Source organism: Marmota flaviventris, chromosome 1 (genome assembly GCF_047511675.1).
Source record: "Marmota flaviventris isolate mMarFla1 chromosome 1, mMarFla1.hap1, whole genome shotgun sequence".
In the NCBI taxonomy this organism is placed as follows: domain Eukaryota; kingdom Metazoa; phylum Chordata; class Mammalia; order Rodentia; family Sciuridae; genus Marmota; species Marmota flaviventris.
In genome coordinates this window covers 115,819,595-115,839,275 of record NC_092498.1, presented here as the reverse complement: position 1 = coordinate 115,839,275, position 19,681 = coordinate 115,819,595, and the positions used below count along the sequence as shown (strand labels likewise).

The 19,681-nt window shown below is 53.6% G+C and overlaps 1 protein-coding gene across 1 annotated transcript; it reads right to left on the bottom strand.

Moving 5' to 3' along the window:
• Window positions 1-3,295: 3,295 nt before the first annotated feature.
• Window positions 3,296-18,096, bottom strand: Crybb1 (crystallin beta B1). Its single transcript, XM_027955879.2, has 5 exons — window positions 17,912-18,096; window positions 15,506-15,624; window positions 10,707-10,839; window positions 6,543-6,685; window positions 3,296-3,489 (listed from the first exon to the last, which is right to left on the bottom strand). Exons 1-5 carry the CDS (start codon window positions 18,089-18,091, stop codon window positions 3,306-3,308), a joined length of 759 nt encoding a protein of 252 aa, XP_027811680.1. The 5' UTR covers window positions 18,092-18,096; the 3' UTR covers window positions 3,296-3,305.
• Between the last annotated feature and the right edge of the window lie 1,585 nt (window positions 18,097-19,681).

Below are 19,681 nucleotides of genomic sequence, written 5' to 3'. Positions count from 1 at the left end.
TGTGCTGGGCAAGCGCTCTAGCTCTGAGCCCTGGCCCCCTCCTTTTTTATCACCCCATATTTTATACAGATGGTGGGTTTCGTGGCGGCCTGCTCCCATCTACATAAAACATCATTTGCTCAATTCCCTGACGCCTTCCTCTCCCTGCCCTCTCCCTCCCTATCCCCTTCCTCCATCATAATGGTCTCCCTGCTGCTTTTATAGTATCCCTTTTTTTTTTCTCCTTCATTTCCACAAATGAGGAAAAATAAACCACATAAAGATAATTTTCTGATTCTGACTTATCTCACTCAAAATCATGTTCTCCAGTTCCATCCATTTTGCTACGAATGACCTAATTTTGTGCTTCCTTATGGCCCAATAAAACCCCATTCTGGCCGGGCACAGTGGCGCATGCCTATCATCCCAGCAGCTCAGGAGGCTGAGGCAGGAGGATTGTGAGTTCAAAGCCAGCCTCAGCCACAGCGAGGCCCTAAGCAGCTCAGTGAGACCCTGTCTCTAAATAAAACACAAAATGGGGCTGGGGGTGGGGCTCAGTAGTGGAGTGCCTCTGAGTTCAATCTTTGGTACCATAAAAAAAAACAACAGAAAAACCCCACCCCCATTGTGTACGCACACCACATTTTCTTTATCCATTCACCCCGTGATGGACTCCTCGGCTGGTTCATACTTTGCCTACCATGATTTGTGCTGCTATTAACATAGGTACGCTTGTGTCCCTGTAGTAAGGTGACTTTAATTCTCCAGGGTAAATACCGAGGAGTGGTACAGCTGGGTTATGTGGTGGCTCTATTTTCCAGCTGCTGCCATTTCGAGGGCTGGTTGGAACTGGGACGGAGGCAGGGACATCAGGGGTACTGCTCCCCGGTGACACTCACTGAGGCCTTTGGATGTGTTGTTTTTCACTGGTTTCTTTCAGGTTTATTGCTTATTTTTGCTTCTAATTTTAAACGCTCTCTGTTTTGATGACAACATGTTCCGTGTTCGTCAACTTGCTATCAAAACAATACATTAAATAAAAAATAATGACTTTCTTCCTTCCTCCCGTCCTGTCTGCTGTTTGTTTTGGCCAGCGATGCGCCTTGCATCAGCCGTGCTGCTAGGCCCCTGTTTTCCCAGGTTAGCGCCCGGGAGAAAATGAAGATGTCCTGAGTAGAAAGCAATCCAGGAGCTCTGCACTACGACGGCAAAGAAGTCTTAGGACTAACTCAACGGGTGACATTTCTTGCATATTTTCTTTTTATAGGACCCACCAGACTGATACACTGAAAAGAAAACTGTGCTGTCTAAATAAGTCCAAAATAATTCTTCTGAGAAGTATAAAATAGGGACTGGGGTTGTGGCTCAGCGTAGAGCACTCACCTAGCACGAGCGAGGCGCTGGCTTCGATCCTCAGCACCACATAAAAACGAATAAATAAAATAAAGGTATTGTGTCCAACTACAACTAAAAAAATATATATATATATTTTAAAAAAGAAGATGTATAAAATAAAAGTTCTGATGATCAAAAAACACAGTTCTGTTTTTTCAAAACCTTAGAAAACTCAGGCTAGGCCAGGCACGGTGGCACACGCCTGTCTTCCCAGCGGCTCTTGGGAGGCTGAGGCAGGAGGATCGCAAGTTCAAAGCCAGCCTCAGCAACAGTGAGGTCTTAAGCAACTCAGTGAGACCCTGTCTCTAAATAAAGTTCAAAATAGGGCTGGAGATGGGGCTCCGTGGTCGAGTGCCTCTGAGATCAATCCTTAATACCCCCACACACGAAAAAAAAAAAAAAAAGGAAAAACTTGAGATGGGAATCTTTTGTAGCTTGACTTTAAAACCAGACTCACAGAAGATTAGAGCTAAATAACAGAGTCTTAGTCTCATGGGGCTTTGGAACCATAGAATCCCAGCTTCAGAGTCCTGGGGCTAGAAGGACATTTGAGCTGCTACTTTACCAATGGAAAGAATGAGACCCTGGGGACAGAAGCTCTTTGCCTGACACTTCCCAGCATCCAACAAAGGAAGAGAATTCACACATCCTTTCACGCATGGTGCTGCAGGGCCGCCAAGTACAGCTGTGCAAGTTGGGCACAGTACAAGGTGCCATAGTGATGTTCTAGACAATACAGATCCATATCAATAATTTCTGGCAGATGACAGTAAAATGTCTTGAGTTCGAGACATCTTTTCTATCATCTGTGCAGAAGTGTCATATGGGGTAGCGAGAACCCTGCTGTTCTCCCTCATTCTCCACCAAGCGAGCTCCAGCTTCGTCCTTTAGGTACTCTCTCCTCCTGGGAGAGCTCCATAGCAACACCCCCCAGGCTTCCTGCATGGATCTATGGTTACTGTCCACTGTTGACACAGGAGTCAATAACCACTGGTGGGGACTTCCAACAGAGATGGCTCCGGGTGGGACCTGGACCAGGATTCAACAACACCAAACAGACACACAAACACAATGTTGGATCTTCATTGATTGAATCAGGCATGGGAGGGGGCGTGGGGTGGGCGAGTGTCTTTCGAATTCTTCTCTGATGCTTGCTAATCCAGGGAGCAAGTAGGGCACCGGCTCAGAGGCTTGGGTGGGCAGTGGTGTCTGCTGAGAACTCAGTTCTTCTTTAAATTGTATTTGATTTATTTATAGGATTGCTTTCTATCTCTGGTATCGGATACTGATGGTCTACTACCTGGAGTGCTCTAAAGTTTTATTTACGAACCGGCGCATTTAGGTACAACACAGTAAGTCTGTGTAAATAAGAATTCTGAGTACATAAGAGACCAGGTGGTATTCCGATGGAATAAAATACAATAAAACAAGGAGGTGGTGCACGAAAGATCCCAGAGTTTGCAAACACAGATTTGGTGCCTGGCTTCAAGTCTAGACTTGCTAGCTGTGTGACCTAGGGCGAGTCGCTTCCCCTCTCCGAGTCTCAATTTTTTCACATGTGAAATGGAATGATCCTTACTCCTCCAACCCCCTAGAGTAGTCTGAAAGATATACCAGGATGATGTGTAGAAAGAACTTTGCTTGGGGCTGGGGACATAGCTCAGTTGGTAGAGTACTTGCCTTGCACAAAGCCCTGGGTTCAATCCCCAGTACCACAAAAACAAACAAACAAAACCCCTTTGCCTCATTCGCTCTTTCTATTTTGGGACTAAGAGGAAGCCACCGTGTAGCAACCGAGGGGGACCTTGCAACACACTTGGGCTCACAGACTCAGGAGACGTTCGGCTTTAGGAACTTTTATTTGCCTGGGGAAGACGGGGACATGGAGCGGGGGCGGGGGCGGGGGGGCGCGGGAGGGGTGCAGAGCGGACTCACTTGGGGGGCTCGGCGGCCAGCACGGGGAAGCAGCCCTCGCGGTGCCACTGCCTGTCACGCAGGCGGCGCACGGCCTGCATCTGCGGCTGGAAGGCGCCCCACTCGTTCCAGTGGCGGAAGTCGCCGGGCTCCAGGAGGTACTGGTATCCGCGGTAGCCTGGATACTGGTAGCCGACCCAGCTGCGAAGAAGCAGGGGGCAGCATGGAGAGCCGCCGCGGTCTCCAGCTGCCCTCAGCCCTGGGGGCCGCTCTTCTGACCTGGCCCCGCCCCTTTCTGCTGTGCGCCCTTAAGCAAGGTCTTCACTTCTCTGATTCGCCTCCATTCCCTCCTCCGGAAAGTGGCCTGTGGCTAGTTTATTGCTCTATGATTTTTTGATTCTGGGGACTGAACCTGCGAGGATGGCCTGAGGCCTGAGCCTAAGCCACTCCATTTTAAAATCTCCAGTTTGACCTGCAGTCTCACCAGGCACACCACAGAGCCCTCCAGGGTGGCCTCCGACAAGTCACTTCCCCTCACCCCCATGAAGACAGTGAAGCCCCCGGGCAGGCTGTCCTCGCCTGAGAAGAGGGAAAGGCGAGAAGATCCTGGTGGTGACCACCAGACCAGATGCTTCTGACCCCAGGGTAGTAAATGATGTCCCTGGGAAATCCTGTGGTAGCTGATAAGGATGGAAAGGGGGGTCAAAAAACCCCCTAAAATTTAGTATAAATAATAGAGCAAATGAGCAGGGATCCAGCCAGCCAGAACAAGGAGGCACTGGAGCTGGAGAGCCTGATGAGGACCTGACAACCCATCCCTTGTCATCACCTCCTGAGCCTCTGCGTGATCCTCACGGCTCTCAAACTCTACCGCCTTGTCTGGACCTTGGTGAGAGAGCAACTCCTCCCTACGACCCCCTCCTCAACGGGTCGTCCACTCCACACCAGGAAAAGCCTGCCTTGGTTCTGGACCTGATCACGGCGGTCTGAGTGAGTGTGCATCTGCTGGACGGAAAGCCTAAGGCTTAGGACTTTTGAACTTAGCACACAGAGGGAATGTCTGTCACTAGCCTGTCACGATCAAGTGTGTTTTGCAGTGCTTAGAAGTAATCTAGAATTGTTTGCTGTGAATTGATCATGTCTATTGCAGTGCCTAGCATTAAGGATTGTTATTTTCTTGATTAAGAACCTATAGAGTGAAACTGTATTGAGTGATTTGAGTGAATAAAGCATGGACATTCTTTATTTCTCCCCTTGACTGCTTATGTTGCAATTTTGCCCCCTTGCGACAGAACCCAAGGGTGCTTTACTACTGAGCTACATCCCCAACTCTTTTTTTTTTTTTTTTTTTTAAGACAGGGTCTCACTGCGTTGCTTAAGGTCTAAGTTGCCGAGGCTGGCCTCCAACTTGCGATCCTCCTGCCTCAGCCTCCCACTTGTGATTCTCCTGCCTCAGCCTCCCGAACCACTGAGATGACAGGCATAACCATGGCATCTGGCTGCTGGTGCCTGGTTTATGAAGTGTGTTCTGGGGTCAGATGGAAAAGCCACACCTACAGTGTTTGCTAAGCACATTGCCTGTGGGGGGTAAGGAGACTAATACTCATCCACTGGACATGGAAACCCGGGGCTCAGGGAAGAATGGGATTAATATGTGTGGCTAGGGCTTAGGGACTGGTTGCTATTAAGCTGAACAAGAGGGAGAGCCTGGTTTCACAAGATGGGTTTCCTTTGTGCCTAAGTGAGGCTGGGAACACACTCTGGAATCCAGACACGCCGGGGCTCAGATCCTAGCTCTGCCATTGACAGGCTGTGAGAATCCAGGTGCAGATGGCACCGTGCAGGAGGTGGGGGTGGAGACACACCTCCCTCACTGGTTGCTGATGAGGATGTGATAACTACCCATTTAAAGGGGCCGGCCCAGGGCTTACTCCGTGGTAAACACTCTGAAGACTTATTATTATCATTCCTGACTTCCATCATCATGCCTGTGGCCTCTCCTGGACACTGCTCATCTCTCAAGTCTGCTAAAGCTTCAGCCTCTGCACATAAACCCCTGCCCGCCCGCCCTCCCCCGCGGCACCTACAGCCCGGTCCCCACAACTGTCCTGCCCCCTCTGACCTCTGGCAGCGCGGGTGCCTTATCTGGGCCCTCTGTTCCTGGCATCTCTGGACACCATCTCACGGGGACCTGGGGTCTCCCCTGCTGGGCAGGGTAAGCTTCCCGAGACGGGAACCGGGCTTTCTTTGCTCCTGTCCCCTGGGCCGTGTCCTACCGCAGTGCCCCCCTCTCTGGAGAGACTCAGTGTATTTCAGGTGGCTTGGGAGACGGGGTTCCATTTTCAGGGAAAAGAAACGAACAAGAAGAAGTTCCCATAGACCACTGTGGGATCTTGGGAAGAATCTGGAGGTGGAGAGGCAGGAGGCTCACATTTGCCAGAGGAGACCAGGGCGCCTGGCCTGATGGCTGGAGGGCAGGGAGATGGAAAAGGTGACCTCTCTGGGCCTTGGCCCTTCCCTGTGTTCTCATGAACATAGGCTCGTGGAGCCCTCTGTTTGGAAATCTTTTTTTTTTTTTCTTTTAGTGATGGGGATTGAACTCAGGGGCTCTTGACCCCTGAACCCCATCCCAGCCCTATTCTGTATTTTATTTAGAGACAGGGTCTCTCTAAGTTGCTTAGGGCCTCACTTTTGCTGAGGCTGGCTTTGGACTTGCGATCCTCCTGCCTCAGCCTCCCGAGCCGCCTGGATGACAGGCGGGTGCCACCGTGCCTGGCTTGGAAATCTTTAACACTTGGGACTTTGAAGCAGAAAGTTCCCTTTTAGATGGAAGTCTTGTCTACCCATTGTTCAGGGGGCAAGAGTGACGCTCAGAGAGGAACAGGGGCTCACGGGGACCCTCAGCACATCGGATGGGGGTCAAGACCCTCTCCTGACAGGTTCGCCCCTCTGAGGGGCTTCAGGCTTCCCTGCGGTGCCCTGCCCCCAGGCTGACCTGCACCCACGCCAGCTCTCACCGCCCCCCAGGAGTCCTTTAGTCCCCCTCTGACCCAGCAACGTCCCTTTCTCCATCACCAGCTTTTCAGAACCAATCACCCGACATGGAATCCTTCAAGTCCCTGGGTCCCCCAGGGGAACAGCGCCCTGCTGGCGCCATGGGGCACCCCCTGGGAGTCCAGGGTGGGGCGTGGCCTCCCCAGGAGCCCTGGAGCCCTCTGCGCTGGCCTGGGGCGGGGACCGGAGAAGGTGCTTACGTCCCGCTGGAGACCCTCACGCTGCCCACTCGGTCACAGAAGCCGTAGACCCAGAGGCTGGGCACGTCGTCCTCCTGGATCTCCACGGTGTTGCCCTTGAAGTTGGCCCCTTCAAACAGGCTGATCTTGTGCTCTTGGGAGTCCTGCGGGGGAGAGGCTGGGTCGGCAACGCGAAGTAGGGAGGAGCCGAGGGGACCTTTAGTGGGGCCTCCGGGAGTGGAGAGGGAGGACCGAGTCTCCAAAGAACACCGCTACCTGGCCTGGAAGGACCCGCCTTATCTGTGAAAAGGAGCCGTCAGCCCCTGTGACACTGGGTAACACAAAGGTGGCGTGAATCCATCCATGCAAAGCACTGAGCACGATTCTCGGCTTGCGCTAAATGCTCAAAAATGCATTTGTTATTTCTGTTATGGTGATCGAGGGCCCAGAGGCCCAGAGAGGTCAACTTTCTTGATCAAGGACACACAGCCAGTGAAGTGCAAAAGCTTTCAGAGAAATCCGTGTCCCTCCGCCGTCAGGAGCTCAGTCAAACGCCCTTTGGTCAGCTGGTTGCTGGAATTACGAATTGACCCTGGAGTCACGGAGGGCACTAGGGGAACACAGGTCTGGGTTCAAATCCCACATCGGATATTTATGTGTTGGGGACCTTGGGCATTTTACCCAGCCCTTCGGAGCCCCCATTTGTTCACCTGTAGAATGGACTTACAGTCCTCTCAGGCTGGGACTGGGAATTGTACCTGCTCAACTCAGGGCTCAGCAACAGTGTCAGAGGCCAATCCCTGCGGTGGCCATGTGACTCGGTGCTCACTTCCACTACCTGTCAGTGTTTCCATGACCCTGGATCTTGTTTTTTGAAGCATACTTATTATTTCTTTTTTTTTTTTTTTTTTGATACCAGGATTGAACCCAGGCACGTAACCCCTGATCCACACCCCCAGCCTTTTTTATATTTTATTTAGAGACAGGGTCTCACTGAGTTGCTTAGTGCCTTGCTGTTGCTGAGGCTGGCTTTGAACTCAAGATCCTCCTGCCTCAGCCTCCTGAGCTGCTGGGATGACAGGTGTGCACTGCGGTGCCCGCCTCATACCAGTTAATTCTGAGGGCAGCAATCACCCTTCTTTTCAAAAGAGCTCTTCTAGGCCCAAGGGATGAGCTGCTGCCCAGGTGGATGGGCAAGAACAGCAGGAATAGCGCCGACCTCAAGGGTCTCTGATGTCTGCAGAGCCGAGTTTAAGTCCCAGCCTTGTCCCTGACCTGCTCTGTGGCCATAAGCCCTTCATTCTGAGCCTCTTTTTCCTTGGTTTTTGTTTTTTCAAACATGGTTGCTATGCTATGTTTTTTCAAACATGAGGGCTGTTGTGGGAGCTCCATGAAAGGCAGGCAAAGCACCCAGCATATAGTAGGTGCTCAGTAAACGGGTGCTGGGCTGATTCAGTATTATTGGCCGTCGGGAGAAGGTCAGGCTGCAGGAGCATCTCTCTATGAAAGGCTCCGTGAAAGACTGTAGATGAGGGAAGTCAGTTCCCTCTTCCAGAGGGCAGGAAAGGGGCCAGGGAAGGCCCCACCCAAGGGGGACATCGGAGGGGGGCCTTGGCGGTTATATAAGAGTGTGTGAGGTGGAAAAGGAGGAGGCTGAGGCGGAGGAGAAGCAGAGGGGACGGTGGGAGGTGCGCATGCGCGTGGTGGGCGTGTGGAAGGGCAAGTGCTCGCTGTGTGAGTGTGTGGTGTGAGGCAGGGATGGGTCAGCGGCACCATGGAGCCTTGGTGAAAAATGCCTGCAGTGTGGTCACCAGCCCACGGTGGCCACCTTATGGTGACAGCCATTACCTGTCACTGTTACAGACCTGGGGTCCTAGGAAGGTGAAGCCAGCCCACGGCTCCCTGATGCTGGTGAGCCCAAGAACAGACCCCTCAAGACCCGGCCAATCAGAGCCTGCAAGACCGGCCTCTGCTGGAATCCCTCCATCTGCTGCCCCTCGCCACCCCCTCTCTGCTGCAGCCACACGGGCAGTTCCTATTGTCCCGGCCACACCCTGTTCACCCCACTTGCACACGGTACCCCTGGACACTCGGTCCTCTCATGGCCGATGTGGTCCCAACCTTCAGGAGCCAGTTTCCCTGACCGGTCCCAGCCCCCAACATCAGAGCCCCAACTTCCCCCCTTCACCTTCCTCGTGAGGCTGCGTGGCCCGGACAGCACTCGCCACGGTGCGGGACTACAGACTGATTAAGTTTCCATCAGCCGCCTCTCTTTCTTCTCTTTCAGTACCAGGGATTGAACTCAGGGACACTGAAGCACTGAGCCACATCCCAGCCCTGTTTTACATTTTATTTAGAGACAGGGTCTCATTGAGTTGCTTAACGCCTTGCTAAGTTGCTGAGGCTGGCTTTGAACTCGCGATCCTCCTGCCTCAGCCTCCCGAGCTGCTTGGATCATAGGCATGTGCCACTGCACCTGGCCACTAGCTGCCTCTTGAGCATAGTGTGAATACCACGGGGACAAGGATCTTGATGTTGTGCCCCTGGGGCCTAGAACAGGACCTGGCCGAAGTAGCCAGGGATTTGGAATTAATTGGTTTGGGTGGGTTTGAGCTGTTGAAGTTTAATTTTAATTTTAATTTTTTTTTTTAGCCTGGCACAGTGGCGCACACCTGTGGTTTCAAGAGGCTGAGGCAGGAGGATTGCAAGTTCAAAGCCAGCCTCAGCAACTTAGTGAGGTCTTTAGCAACTTATGAATACCCTGTCTATAAATAAAAGTTAAAAATGGGTTGGGGATGTGGCTCAGAGATTAAGCACCTTTGTTCAATTCCTGGTACCAAAAACAATTTTTAATACTATAATTTATGTAAACAAATATATCTACAAATATTGTAATCATAATAGGTGACCCATATAATATTAACGTGTCTTACACTCTTTAAAAAAATGTTTTACTGTAAATTCAACCCCAGGTTTGTATGATATCCTGACAGCACATCTCCATGCAGAGTGGCCAACTTTTGAGTTTTAACAGCACCAAATGTCAGTGCCACTACCTCAGCCAGAAGACTTCTGGAAGTTTCTGGAAATGCCCTGACCCCTCTTCCAACAAGCTCCCTGGCATAGATGGTCATATAAGGCCATTCAATGACGGGGAGACAAACCTAGGAATTCTTACAAAGAGTCCATTAGGAAGGCTGATAATTCAGCCTCGAGGCTGAGGACGTCAGGGGAGGCTGTGTCTGGGACTCCGGGAAGGTAAGTGTGGCGGTGCCCAACAGCGGCTCCCCGCACGCGGGCAGCCGCCAACCACAGTCATGAAAATTCCTCATGAATTTTCCATCGCGAAAGACAAAAGTCGGTTACCTTTGGAGAGGGCTGCCATCGGTGAGGCAGATGGGTGGTTTGGTGACTCACTGTCGACTCAGCGTTCTGCAAATACCACAGTCACGTGGGCTGGCTCCACTTACCGCCTCCGACTCCCATGGCAGGAGGCTGACTACCAGGAAGCCCCGGTGGCCTTTCCACAGGCACCCCTTGTTAGCCACGGCACAACTGTCCACGGGACGTTGGGGATGGCCCTGGGATTTAGAGCTGCCCAGGAGGGTGTAAGGTGGCATCAAGGATACGACAATGCCACCTCCAAAAATCAAGGGAGACACTGAAACCTTTATCTCTCACCGCTGGGAGGCTGATTCCAATCTCCACATGATGAGGAAGACACCTGCTTTTTGCAGGGTTGGGGGTACCAGGATTGAACCCAGCAGCACTCCACCCCTGAGCCCCACCCCCGGCCCTAGTTTGCATTTTATTTAGAGACAGGGTCTCACTGAGTTGCTTAGGGCCTTGCTGTGGCTGAGGCTGGCCTTGAACTCTCGATCCTCCTGCCTCAGCCTCCCGAGCTCTGGGATGACAGGCGTGCGTCACTGTGCCTGGCAAAACACCTGCTTTTGAGGTGGTGTTTGCCTGGGGTTCCTGGGACAAAGCCTGGTGCCCACATTGAGTGCCCGGGTGCTGGACACATGGATGAGCTCAGGAACCCATGGGTGTCTGACAACCCAGCGTCCTCAGGCTTCTCTGTCCACCATTCCTTCTCTCTTTCCCTTGCCAGGTCGCAGGGGGACCTCAGACTTGCCTCTGACCCACGCCACCGAATCCCCAGCCCCTGTGCCGGAGCCCACTCACCATCCTGATGGGCCGGAAAGACATGAGCTGGTCACTCCGGTAGCTGCTGGACCAGGTGTCCCAGCGAGGGTACTCGCCCTTCTCCAGGATGAACATCTCCCCACGGAAGCTGGACTGCTCGAAGGCCACCCAGCTGGATGTGGGAGGGGGAGGGACAGAGAAAAGGTCAGCCCATGCCCTCCCTCTCCTCTGGCAAAGCAGCCCTGAGGCCAAGAGGGACATCCCAGTGGCCTAAGGTGCTTGGGTTCATTCTAGGACACACCCCTTAGGCTCTGTGACGAGGGGCAGGTGGCTGTTCCTCCTCTACACTAAAATACCTATTTTTCAGGACTTGGTAAAGCTGAAATGAGATATCAAGTGTGATTATCTGAGCAAACCTTTTGCAACTGTAAGGTTCACACACGCTTTGAGTATTACAAGGACCTGGGCCCAGTGACCCCAAAGAGAGATCTCATTAAATCCAGGTAACAGCAAAGAGAAAGTCCCTCATGCTAATGAGGCTTTAACAATCACCAGTCTCTCTTTTTGTAAGAAAGGAAAAACAGGTCACCTGCCCAGTCCTGAGCAGGCAAGGGGATCACAGTGACACTTTCCTGCTCCTTGTGATATTTTTTTATGGATACTTTTTAACTTATGATAAGTGATACTAGTTTTCCACTTATAAAAGGACTTCAAAAGTCCTTCTAAAATATATCTATTTGTGTTCAACAAAACCATTTAAAATGAGACATATTAAATAGCTGATAGCCCCGGAGGCGCAGGACTAAGAGGAAAACTGATATGAATTTCACAGAGACTGGCCCAGCATCCCGGAGATGATGCCCAGGAGCTGGTATGGGGCCGTGGGAGAGGAGGGTGACGTGTGACATGCCATTTGTCCTTTACGAGGACTAATTAGGAATCTGAAGTCCAGTGGGAGCTTTCCCCATCTCTCTGCACATCCTGACTTAGGATGGGAGGTGAGTTTGTGTTGCAGGGGCCAATGGTTCTGGGGAGAAGGCTGAGGGGCGCTGGACCTTTCTATGTGTTTTTAAGTGTTCAGGAGTTCCCAGGGACAAGGGAGGGCTGAGGGGCATGGCCACGGGCATCATCTCCCTGGGGGCTGCTAGTAATCCTGTCCCCAGAAGGATGGCAGTGATGATGTGTCATCTTGGACCAACCCTCAGGTCCTGATCTGAGGGATGAACCACTAAAACTGAAGGGAAAGAGTTGAAAATGTGGGCTTATGTTGGATCTGCCCTAGCTCTGGTCTGGAGTGGAAGGGAAATGGATGGGTGGGTGGATGGATGATGGATAGGTGAAGGATGGGTGATGGGTGGGTGGATGGATGGATGGATGACAGATGGATGGATGGATGATGGGTGGATGGATGATGGATGGTTGATGGATGGATGGATGATGGATGGATGGATGAATGATGAATGAATGATGAATGGTGGATAATGGATGGATGGATGATAGATGGGTGATGGGTGGATGGATGGATGATGGATGGATGGATGATGGGTGGATGGATGATGGATGGATGGATGATGGATGAAGGATGGATGGGTGGGTGGATGGATGGATGGCTGGCTGGATAGATGAATGGATAATGGATGGGTGATGGATGAATGGATGATGAATGGATACATGGATGTATGGATGATGGATAAATGGATGGATGGGTGGATGACAGATGGATAGATGGATGATGTATGGGTAGGTGGATAGATGGATAAATAGATTGATGGGTGGATGGATAGATGGATGGGTGAATGAATGGGTGATGGATGAATGAATGATGAATGGATACATGGATGTATGGATGATGGATGGATGGGTGGATGATGGATGGATAGATGGATGATGGATGGGTGGATGGATAGATGGATGGATGGGTAGATGGATAAATAGATGGATGGGTGGATGGATAGATGGATGGGTGAATGGATGGGTGGAGGATGAATGGATGATGGATAGATGGATGGGTGAATAGGTGGATGGATGGATGAATGAATGGATAGATAGATAGATGATGGATGGGTGTATGGGTAGACAGATTGGGTGGATGAACGCATGGATGGATGGATGAATAGACAAGTGGATGACAGAGAATGGCTAGATAATGGGCTGATGGCTGCACGGACTGATCTATAGGTATATGCAAAGAAGAGTGGGAAGGGAAATGGATGGAGACTATACGTCTGGCTGGATGCATGGGCTGAAAGGGAGGGAGGCTTAGAAGAAGGTGCTTGTCAGTGTTAAGAATATAAGATCAGGGGCTGGGGTCGTGGCTCAGCGGTAGAGCACTCACCTGGCACGCGTGAGGCCCTGGGTTCGATCCTCAGCACCCCATAAAAATAAATAAATAAATGAAATAAAGGTGTCTACCTACAACTAAAAAAAAAAAAAAAAAACAACCTTTAAAAGAACAGAGAATCTGGAAACAGACCTGGGTTGTAATCCCAGCTCATGTTTTTCACCCCCTTCTTTTTCAGTTCTGGGGACTGAACCTGGGGTGTTCTACCACTGGGCTACGTCCCCAGCCCTTTTGAAGCAGGAGGATCACCCGTTTCAGGCCAGCCTGGGCAACTTCACCGGACTCAGCTGACCGCTGACTTGCTTGTCATTTGGGCAGTAAAAGAAAGAAAATCTTGTCACTACCTTGTCAGGATGTGAGCTCCTGAATGGCGTGTGTGAAAGATCCGACAGAGTAGTCATAATAAATAGCATCATTTATGATTAAGAGAGAAGGGAAGCGGCCGCAGGTCTGAGCTTAAGGAGAGATCAACACCGTGTGGTGCTGCCACGCTGCTCACCCTCCCCCACATCCCCCGGGGAGGCCTTGTTAGAAGAATGAGGAGTTTTTGTTTATGTTTTTGTTTTGGTGCCAGGGATTGAACCCAGGGGTACCTAACCACTGAGCCACATCCCAGCCCTTTTTACTTTTTATTTTGAGACAGGGCCTCACTAAGTTACTTAGGGCCTTGCTAAGTTTCTAAGGCTGGCCTCGAACTTTCAATCCTCCTGCCTCAGCCTCCCGAGTCGCTGGGATTACAGGCCTGCACCATTGCGCCCGGCAAGAATGGGAAATGTTACATAGCTACGTCAATGCCTCTTCTCATCCACTATGGCTTCTTTGAGCCAGCAGAGGAAGGGCTGGGAATCTTAGTTCACTGACAGGGAAATGGAGGCTCAGGGGCCACATCTTTAGCGTAAGGTCACACGGCGGGGTCAGATCTCAGGCAGGCACGCCTTCCCTGCCCCGGCCACTCCAACTCCTTCCTTCCTTTTCTCCCACAGGCATGCTGGCCCCAACCCAGCCCTGTGGACCACAGGGCCATGTCTGTCCCCTTTGGGCACAGCCCTGGGCACAGAGCAGACACCAGCTCTGTCTCTGAGGTGAAATACTCTGCGTTTGAGTCACAGCCCCCAAAGCAGCCTGAAACCCCAAGCTGGCCACATCCGGCAGTTTCTGTTCCCAGCTGGGCTTGGGGGCCGGGGTGGGGCTGAGGCTGTTGACCACAGTGGGGGTGGGGTGGGCACAGGAGGCACTCTTGCCCCCCCACCCGCCTCCCTGCAGCCACCTACCTGGGCTTGGGGGAGCTCCCAGGGCCAGGGGTGGGGACCTGCCGCCATGTCTGGATGCCCACACAGTGCTGGCCCCGGTCCGCATCTCCTCCTCCAGGCCCGAGAATGACCCAGGCAAGGCGAGGTGGGCTCATGACTCCCCCCAACTCAGCAATGAGGCGCAGAGGCCACACAAGGCCAAGGACAGAGTTGGACGAGTCTGACCTCAAAACCCATCTCCCAGAAGCTCTCAATGCAGGCTCAACAAGCCCCCTGGGGGGTTGGAGTGGGGAACCAGAGCAGAGGGGCTGCGTGGGATTTGTCCTGGGAATGGCCCAGCACCCTGGCCTCAGCTGACAGTGGCTGGCGCTGGGAGAGCCAGTCCGTCAGAGAGACGGGCATTTCTGCTGTCCGTGGGGGTCATCAAGGCCCAGAGAAGCCAGAGTGAGAACAGGCAGGGGGACCTGATGAAGGATGGACCAACCTGAGTCAAACGCCGACCTGGTGGCCTTGGCCAATGCCCTGAGCCCTTGGGAGCCCCAGTTTAAGTGAGGATAAGAATAGCTCTTCTGGTTGGGCACGGTGGTGCCCGCCTGCCATCCCAGCGGCTGGGGAGGCTGAGGCAGGAGGATCATGAGTTCAAAGCCAGCCTCAGAAACTTAGTGAGGCCCTCAGCAACTCAGCGAGACCCTGTCTCTAAATAAAATACAGAATAGGGCTGGGGATGGGGCTCAGTGGTCAAGTGCCCCTGGGTTCAATCCCTGGTACCCCTTCCGCCTAAAAGAACCACTCTTCTGTCATACTACAAGGGGCGGCCAGCAAGGTAAAGCCCTCCCGCAGTGCCTGACACCTACTGGATACTCTGCTGGTTCTTATTATTATTTCCAGGGCAGCCTGATACCCCTGCAAGGGGACAGTAGTGGACACTTGATTCTTGGCCTCCTCCTGCCCTCAGAATAGGCTCCGATTCCTTCTGCAGTAGAAACAGACTTTGGAACCCAGACGTGACTCACCCTCAGTGTGACCTTATACTAATCAGAGCACCTCTCTGAGCCTCAGTTTCCTCGTCTGTCAAATGGGAAGGAAAAGCTTGTCTCCTCCTGAGGTTTGCAGGGAGGGTGGGAAATCAGAGGGGGCAGTAGCACGGGCCAGGCCCAGAGCGGGAGCCTGGAGAACGTGCTCTTATCATGTCATCGATCTGTGACCACAGACGGCAGAGGGAGCATCCCCACCCTGCCCACACTCACGGTCCAGAGGCGACGATGAGGCTGCGAACTCTTTCAAAGCCACGGTCCCCCAGGTTCAGGCACTCCCCGGAGAACTCCACCCGACGGCCCTGGAAGTTCTCCTGCTCAAAGACCACCAGCTGCAAGAGGGAAGGGGGCAGAGTGAGGTCCAAACCAACCCACCTGGACGGAGGCAGGTGGTGCTCATATCGGAGCAGGGTGTGCACGAGGCCCAGGACAGCGTCAGGAGCCATGCTGCGTGAGATGACCCTGTCTTCCCGCACCCACCCCCACTTAAGATCTGCACCATCATTAGGCACGCCTGGGCCTCCCTTCCAGAACTTTCTTGGTGTGTTCCTCCAGCCTGGGATGCTCTCTACCACACCCCCCATCCTGGAGCACCTACCTGGTGCTGACTCAGGTTCTGGACCAGACAGCATGTTCTGGGTTCAGATGTCGCTTCCTGCAGGAAGCCTTCCTGGATTGTTCCTCCTCCACCCCGGAGTTGGGGCTCCAGTGTCTGCCCCTGTGCTCGCCCCTTAGCAGCACCAGTAACAACACTGCCCAGTCACTGCTGCTTGGGGTTTGGGTCTCTCTGTGTCTCTCTCCCTCTCTTCATCCTTGTCCCCTTTACCCAACCCTTCCAAATGCCAAGGGCTCCTCCACCAAAGGTCTGGGCTGATCTGTCTCTTTTTCCTTTTGGTCCTGGGGATTGAACCCAGGAGGGCTTTACCACTGAGCTATATCCCCATTTTTTTTTTTCTTTTAAAATTTTGTTTTGTTTTAATTTTGAGACAGAGTCTTGCTAAGGTGCAAAGGCTGGCCTCAAACCCACGATCCTCTTGCCTCAGCCTCCCAAGCTGCTGGGATGACAGATGTGTGCCACTGTGCCCAACCTGATCTGTTTCTCTATCTGCAGCCCCGGATATAGGAAATGCTGGCCAGGCTCCCCTCTACAACCCCGGCGAGAACTCGATCTGACTTTTCCTCACTGAGCCCACCTTTGGGTTTGTCATGCGCTCACCGACCCGAGTCGGGAAGGTGTTGCCCTTCACTTGAGCAGAGGCAGCTTCCTGCCTTCTTGAGCCCCTGAGTCCCCAGCTGTAAAAGAAAGGGGCTCCCGCTGCCTTGACCAGCACTTCCGCTTCCAGGCTGGTCCGTCCATGACAAGGTCTGAGTTAGAGCCCAGGGAGTCAGGGATTAGAGCACCCCAGCCAAGACTGGACGGTGGTGTGTCCCTGTGGTCCCAGCTACTCTGGAGGCTGAGCAGGGAGGATCACGGGAGCCCAGGAGTTTGAGGCCAGCCCGGGCAGCACAGTGAGACCTTGTCAAGCAAACAGCACCTCCCAGCCTCTTTGTTTCCGAACAAGACTGGGGGCCAACCAGGTGTGGGGTTCTTGGCAGGAGGGTGACAGTCATGTCATACAGCAGACCCAAAGGGACAATTGCAGAGATGCTCAACCCTAGGGATCTCACAGTAAGTGACAAGAAAAAAGAAAACGCAGAGAATCACATACTTCAGAGTTCAGTAAATGAAAAGCAAGCCATATTTTTAAAGGAACAATGTATTAAAATATAAGAAAATAACCTTAGGTCAGGTAGAGACTTTCCGCCAAGCCCTGGCCTGCACATGAGTGGTGGGCTTGCAGGTGCTTGCTGCATTGTTAAAAATAAAGTAAGCTGGGCACACGCCTGTCATCCCCGCGGCTCAGGAGGCTGAGGCAGGAGGATCGCAAGTTCGAGGGCAGCCTCAGCAACTTAGCGAGGCCCTAAGAAACTCAGACAGATCCTGTCTCTAATGAAACATGAAAAGGGCTGGGGTGTGGCTCAGTGGTTAAGAGCCCCTGGGTTCAATCTCTGGCACAAAAACAAACAAACAAACAAACAAATAAAGTAAAATTAATGATTGAATAAACCTACATAAATAACGGTCAGCCATATCATGAATCAAGGGTGGTCAGCTCTGGCCCCCAGGTCCAAACCAAATCCAGGCTCCCCAGGACCCATCTCCAGGAGGCCCCCTGCTGCCCGGGTGACTCTCCAGGGACAGGCCCCTCTCCCTTTTCTGCTCGTGGCTTTTGACTCGCTCTGAGCAGGCTCTGTGCAGGCTGACCGCACAGCCATGGTCCCTGTCGGGGGACGTGGCACATTTCAGTTGTCATGTCACAGCGCCTCGATGGGTCCCTTCTTTCCAGGTGCACTGAGACCCCTGACCATTTTCCTGGCCTCTAGATGGGGCACATTTGTGTCTGGGCAGGAGGAGGCGCCGCAGGAGAGACGGAGGAGGGACAGGAAGGGCGGGAAACAGGAACAGGGGAAAGGAGAGGGGTAAGGAGGGAAATGAGGAGGAGAGAGGAGGGGGGAGGAGGGCCGCACAGGAAGGGGACAGCGGGGGCACCGAGCCGGCCAGCCCAGCCGGGTCCTTACCCTGTAGCTCCCAGGAGGCAGGTCCCCTGCTTTGGCCGTGGGCACGGGCACGGGCACGGTTGCCGGGGCCAGGGCCGGACCAGGGCCGGGGGCTGGTCCTGTGGGCGGGGTCCCCTTCCCCTTGCCGTCGGGCCCTGGGTTCACGGCGGCGGTGGCCGAGGCCTTGGTGGGCTGAGACATGGCTCCTCCTGCAAAACCCAGAGAGCATGCTTTGGCCTCCACAAATCCAGGTGTGGCACCCCAAGCTGTCTCCCACGCTCCTACCCCTCGCTGTGTCTTCAGCCACCTTTGAACCCGTTGCCTCTCTTTCTCCTTGGAAACGTGCGCCTTGGAGTTTTTTTTGTCCCTCCCCCTTTTTTTGGTCCCAGGGATTGAACTCAGGGGCCCTCGACCACGGAGCCCCACCCCCAGCCCTATTCTGTATTTTATTTAGAGACAGGGTCTCACTGAGTTGCTTAGGGCCTGGCTTTGGCTGAGGCTGGCTTTGAACTCGAGATCCTCCTGCCTCAGCCTCCTGAGCTGCTGGGCCCACTGCACCCGGTGGCCCATTGGCTATTCCCCAGCCAAACCTTTCCCGCCTGGGCTCCCTCCCTGTCCTGCATCTTTCCTCCAGGCCTTCGACCAGGCTGTCCCCTCCACTGGCCATGCCCTTCCCTCTATCGCCTCCCTTCCAGCCTCACTGGCCCCCCGCAGATCCTCACACACTTAGCACACTTATTTGCGTGTGCAATCTCAGTTCACCTCACCAGAGGAAGAGAAGGAGAAATGGCATCTGGGGATTCTTAAGGAATCCCAGGCACACGCCCCATCCCCCTGGAGAATCCAGGATCCTTCTCTCGGAGCCCCCTGAGGCCACAGAGGAAGGTGCCCTGCCCGGGGCCACGAGGCAGGAGGGCTCCACTTTCAACTCGAGCAGCTGGACCTGGCCCTGGGCTGCTCACGCCCTGCCCTTCGCTCGCTCTGCTCTAGTCCCCCTCTCTTCCCCGCTCAGCTCTGTGCCCAGCACACGGGACATTCCTAGTGAACATCTGCTCAGAGGACGGGGGCTCCCGTGTCCCCCCCCAGGCTTCTCCCTTGGCGTTCTCTGGGGCAGGTGTGTGGGTGCCAAAGCAGGCCTGGCCCTGGGCCCCCGAGGCCCAAGAGGAAGGATGGTGCCCGTCCAGGGTTCTAAAACGAGGACGTGGCTGGGGAGGCGCTGGGTGGGGAGGGCTTTGGTTAATTCCAGTGGTTCCTCATGGCAGGGGGACATGGACTCTTTTGAGTCTGTGACAGAGGCCTTGACGGTCCCTGAGGAGGCAGGGAGGGGTGCTCCCTTCAATTTTGCAGATAATTGAAGGACCCCCGAGGGCACAGAAGACCCTGGGGCCCAGCTGCTTGCTGGGCTCTCTGTGGGGGGTGGGTAGGTCCCTCCCCAGCCTCCCCGCCTCCAGGAAGACTGTGGCCACTCTGGGACGCTCGGCCACGCTGTGGGACAGACATCTGGGCCACATCTGGGACTCGCAGCCCTCCCTGCCCCCGTTCTGTGGCAAGCTCCCCTCCCCCGGGGCTGGATTCCTCCTTTCCTGTCCGCGGTTCCATTCTGCCTCCCTCTCCTCCTCCTTCTCTCTTCCTGTTTCTTGCTGTTGGTCTCCATCTTTGCTTCTCCCCCTCTCTCCTGTCCTTCTGTCTGTCTGTCCTGTCTGTCTCTCCCTGCGCCCCCTTCCCTCTTGGTCCGTCTGCCCAGCCCCCTGCCTTTCCTGTCACTCTCTGCTCACGAGTTCTGTGTCTCTT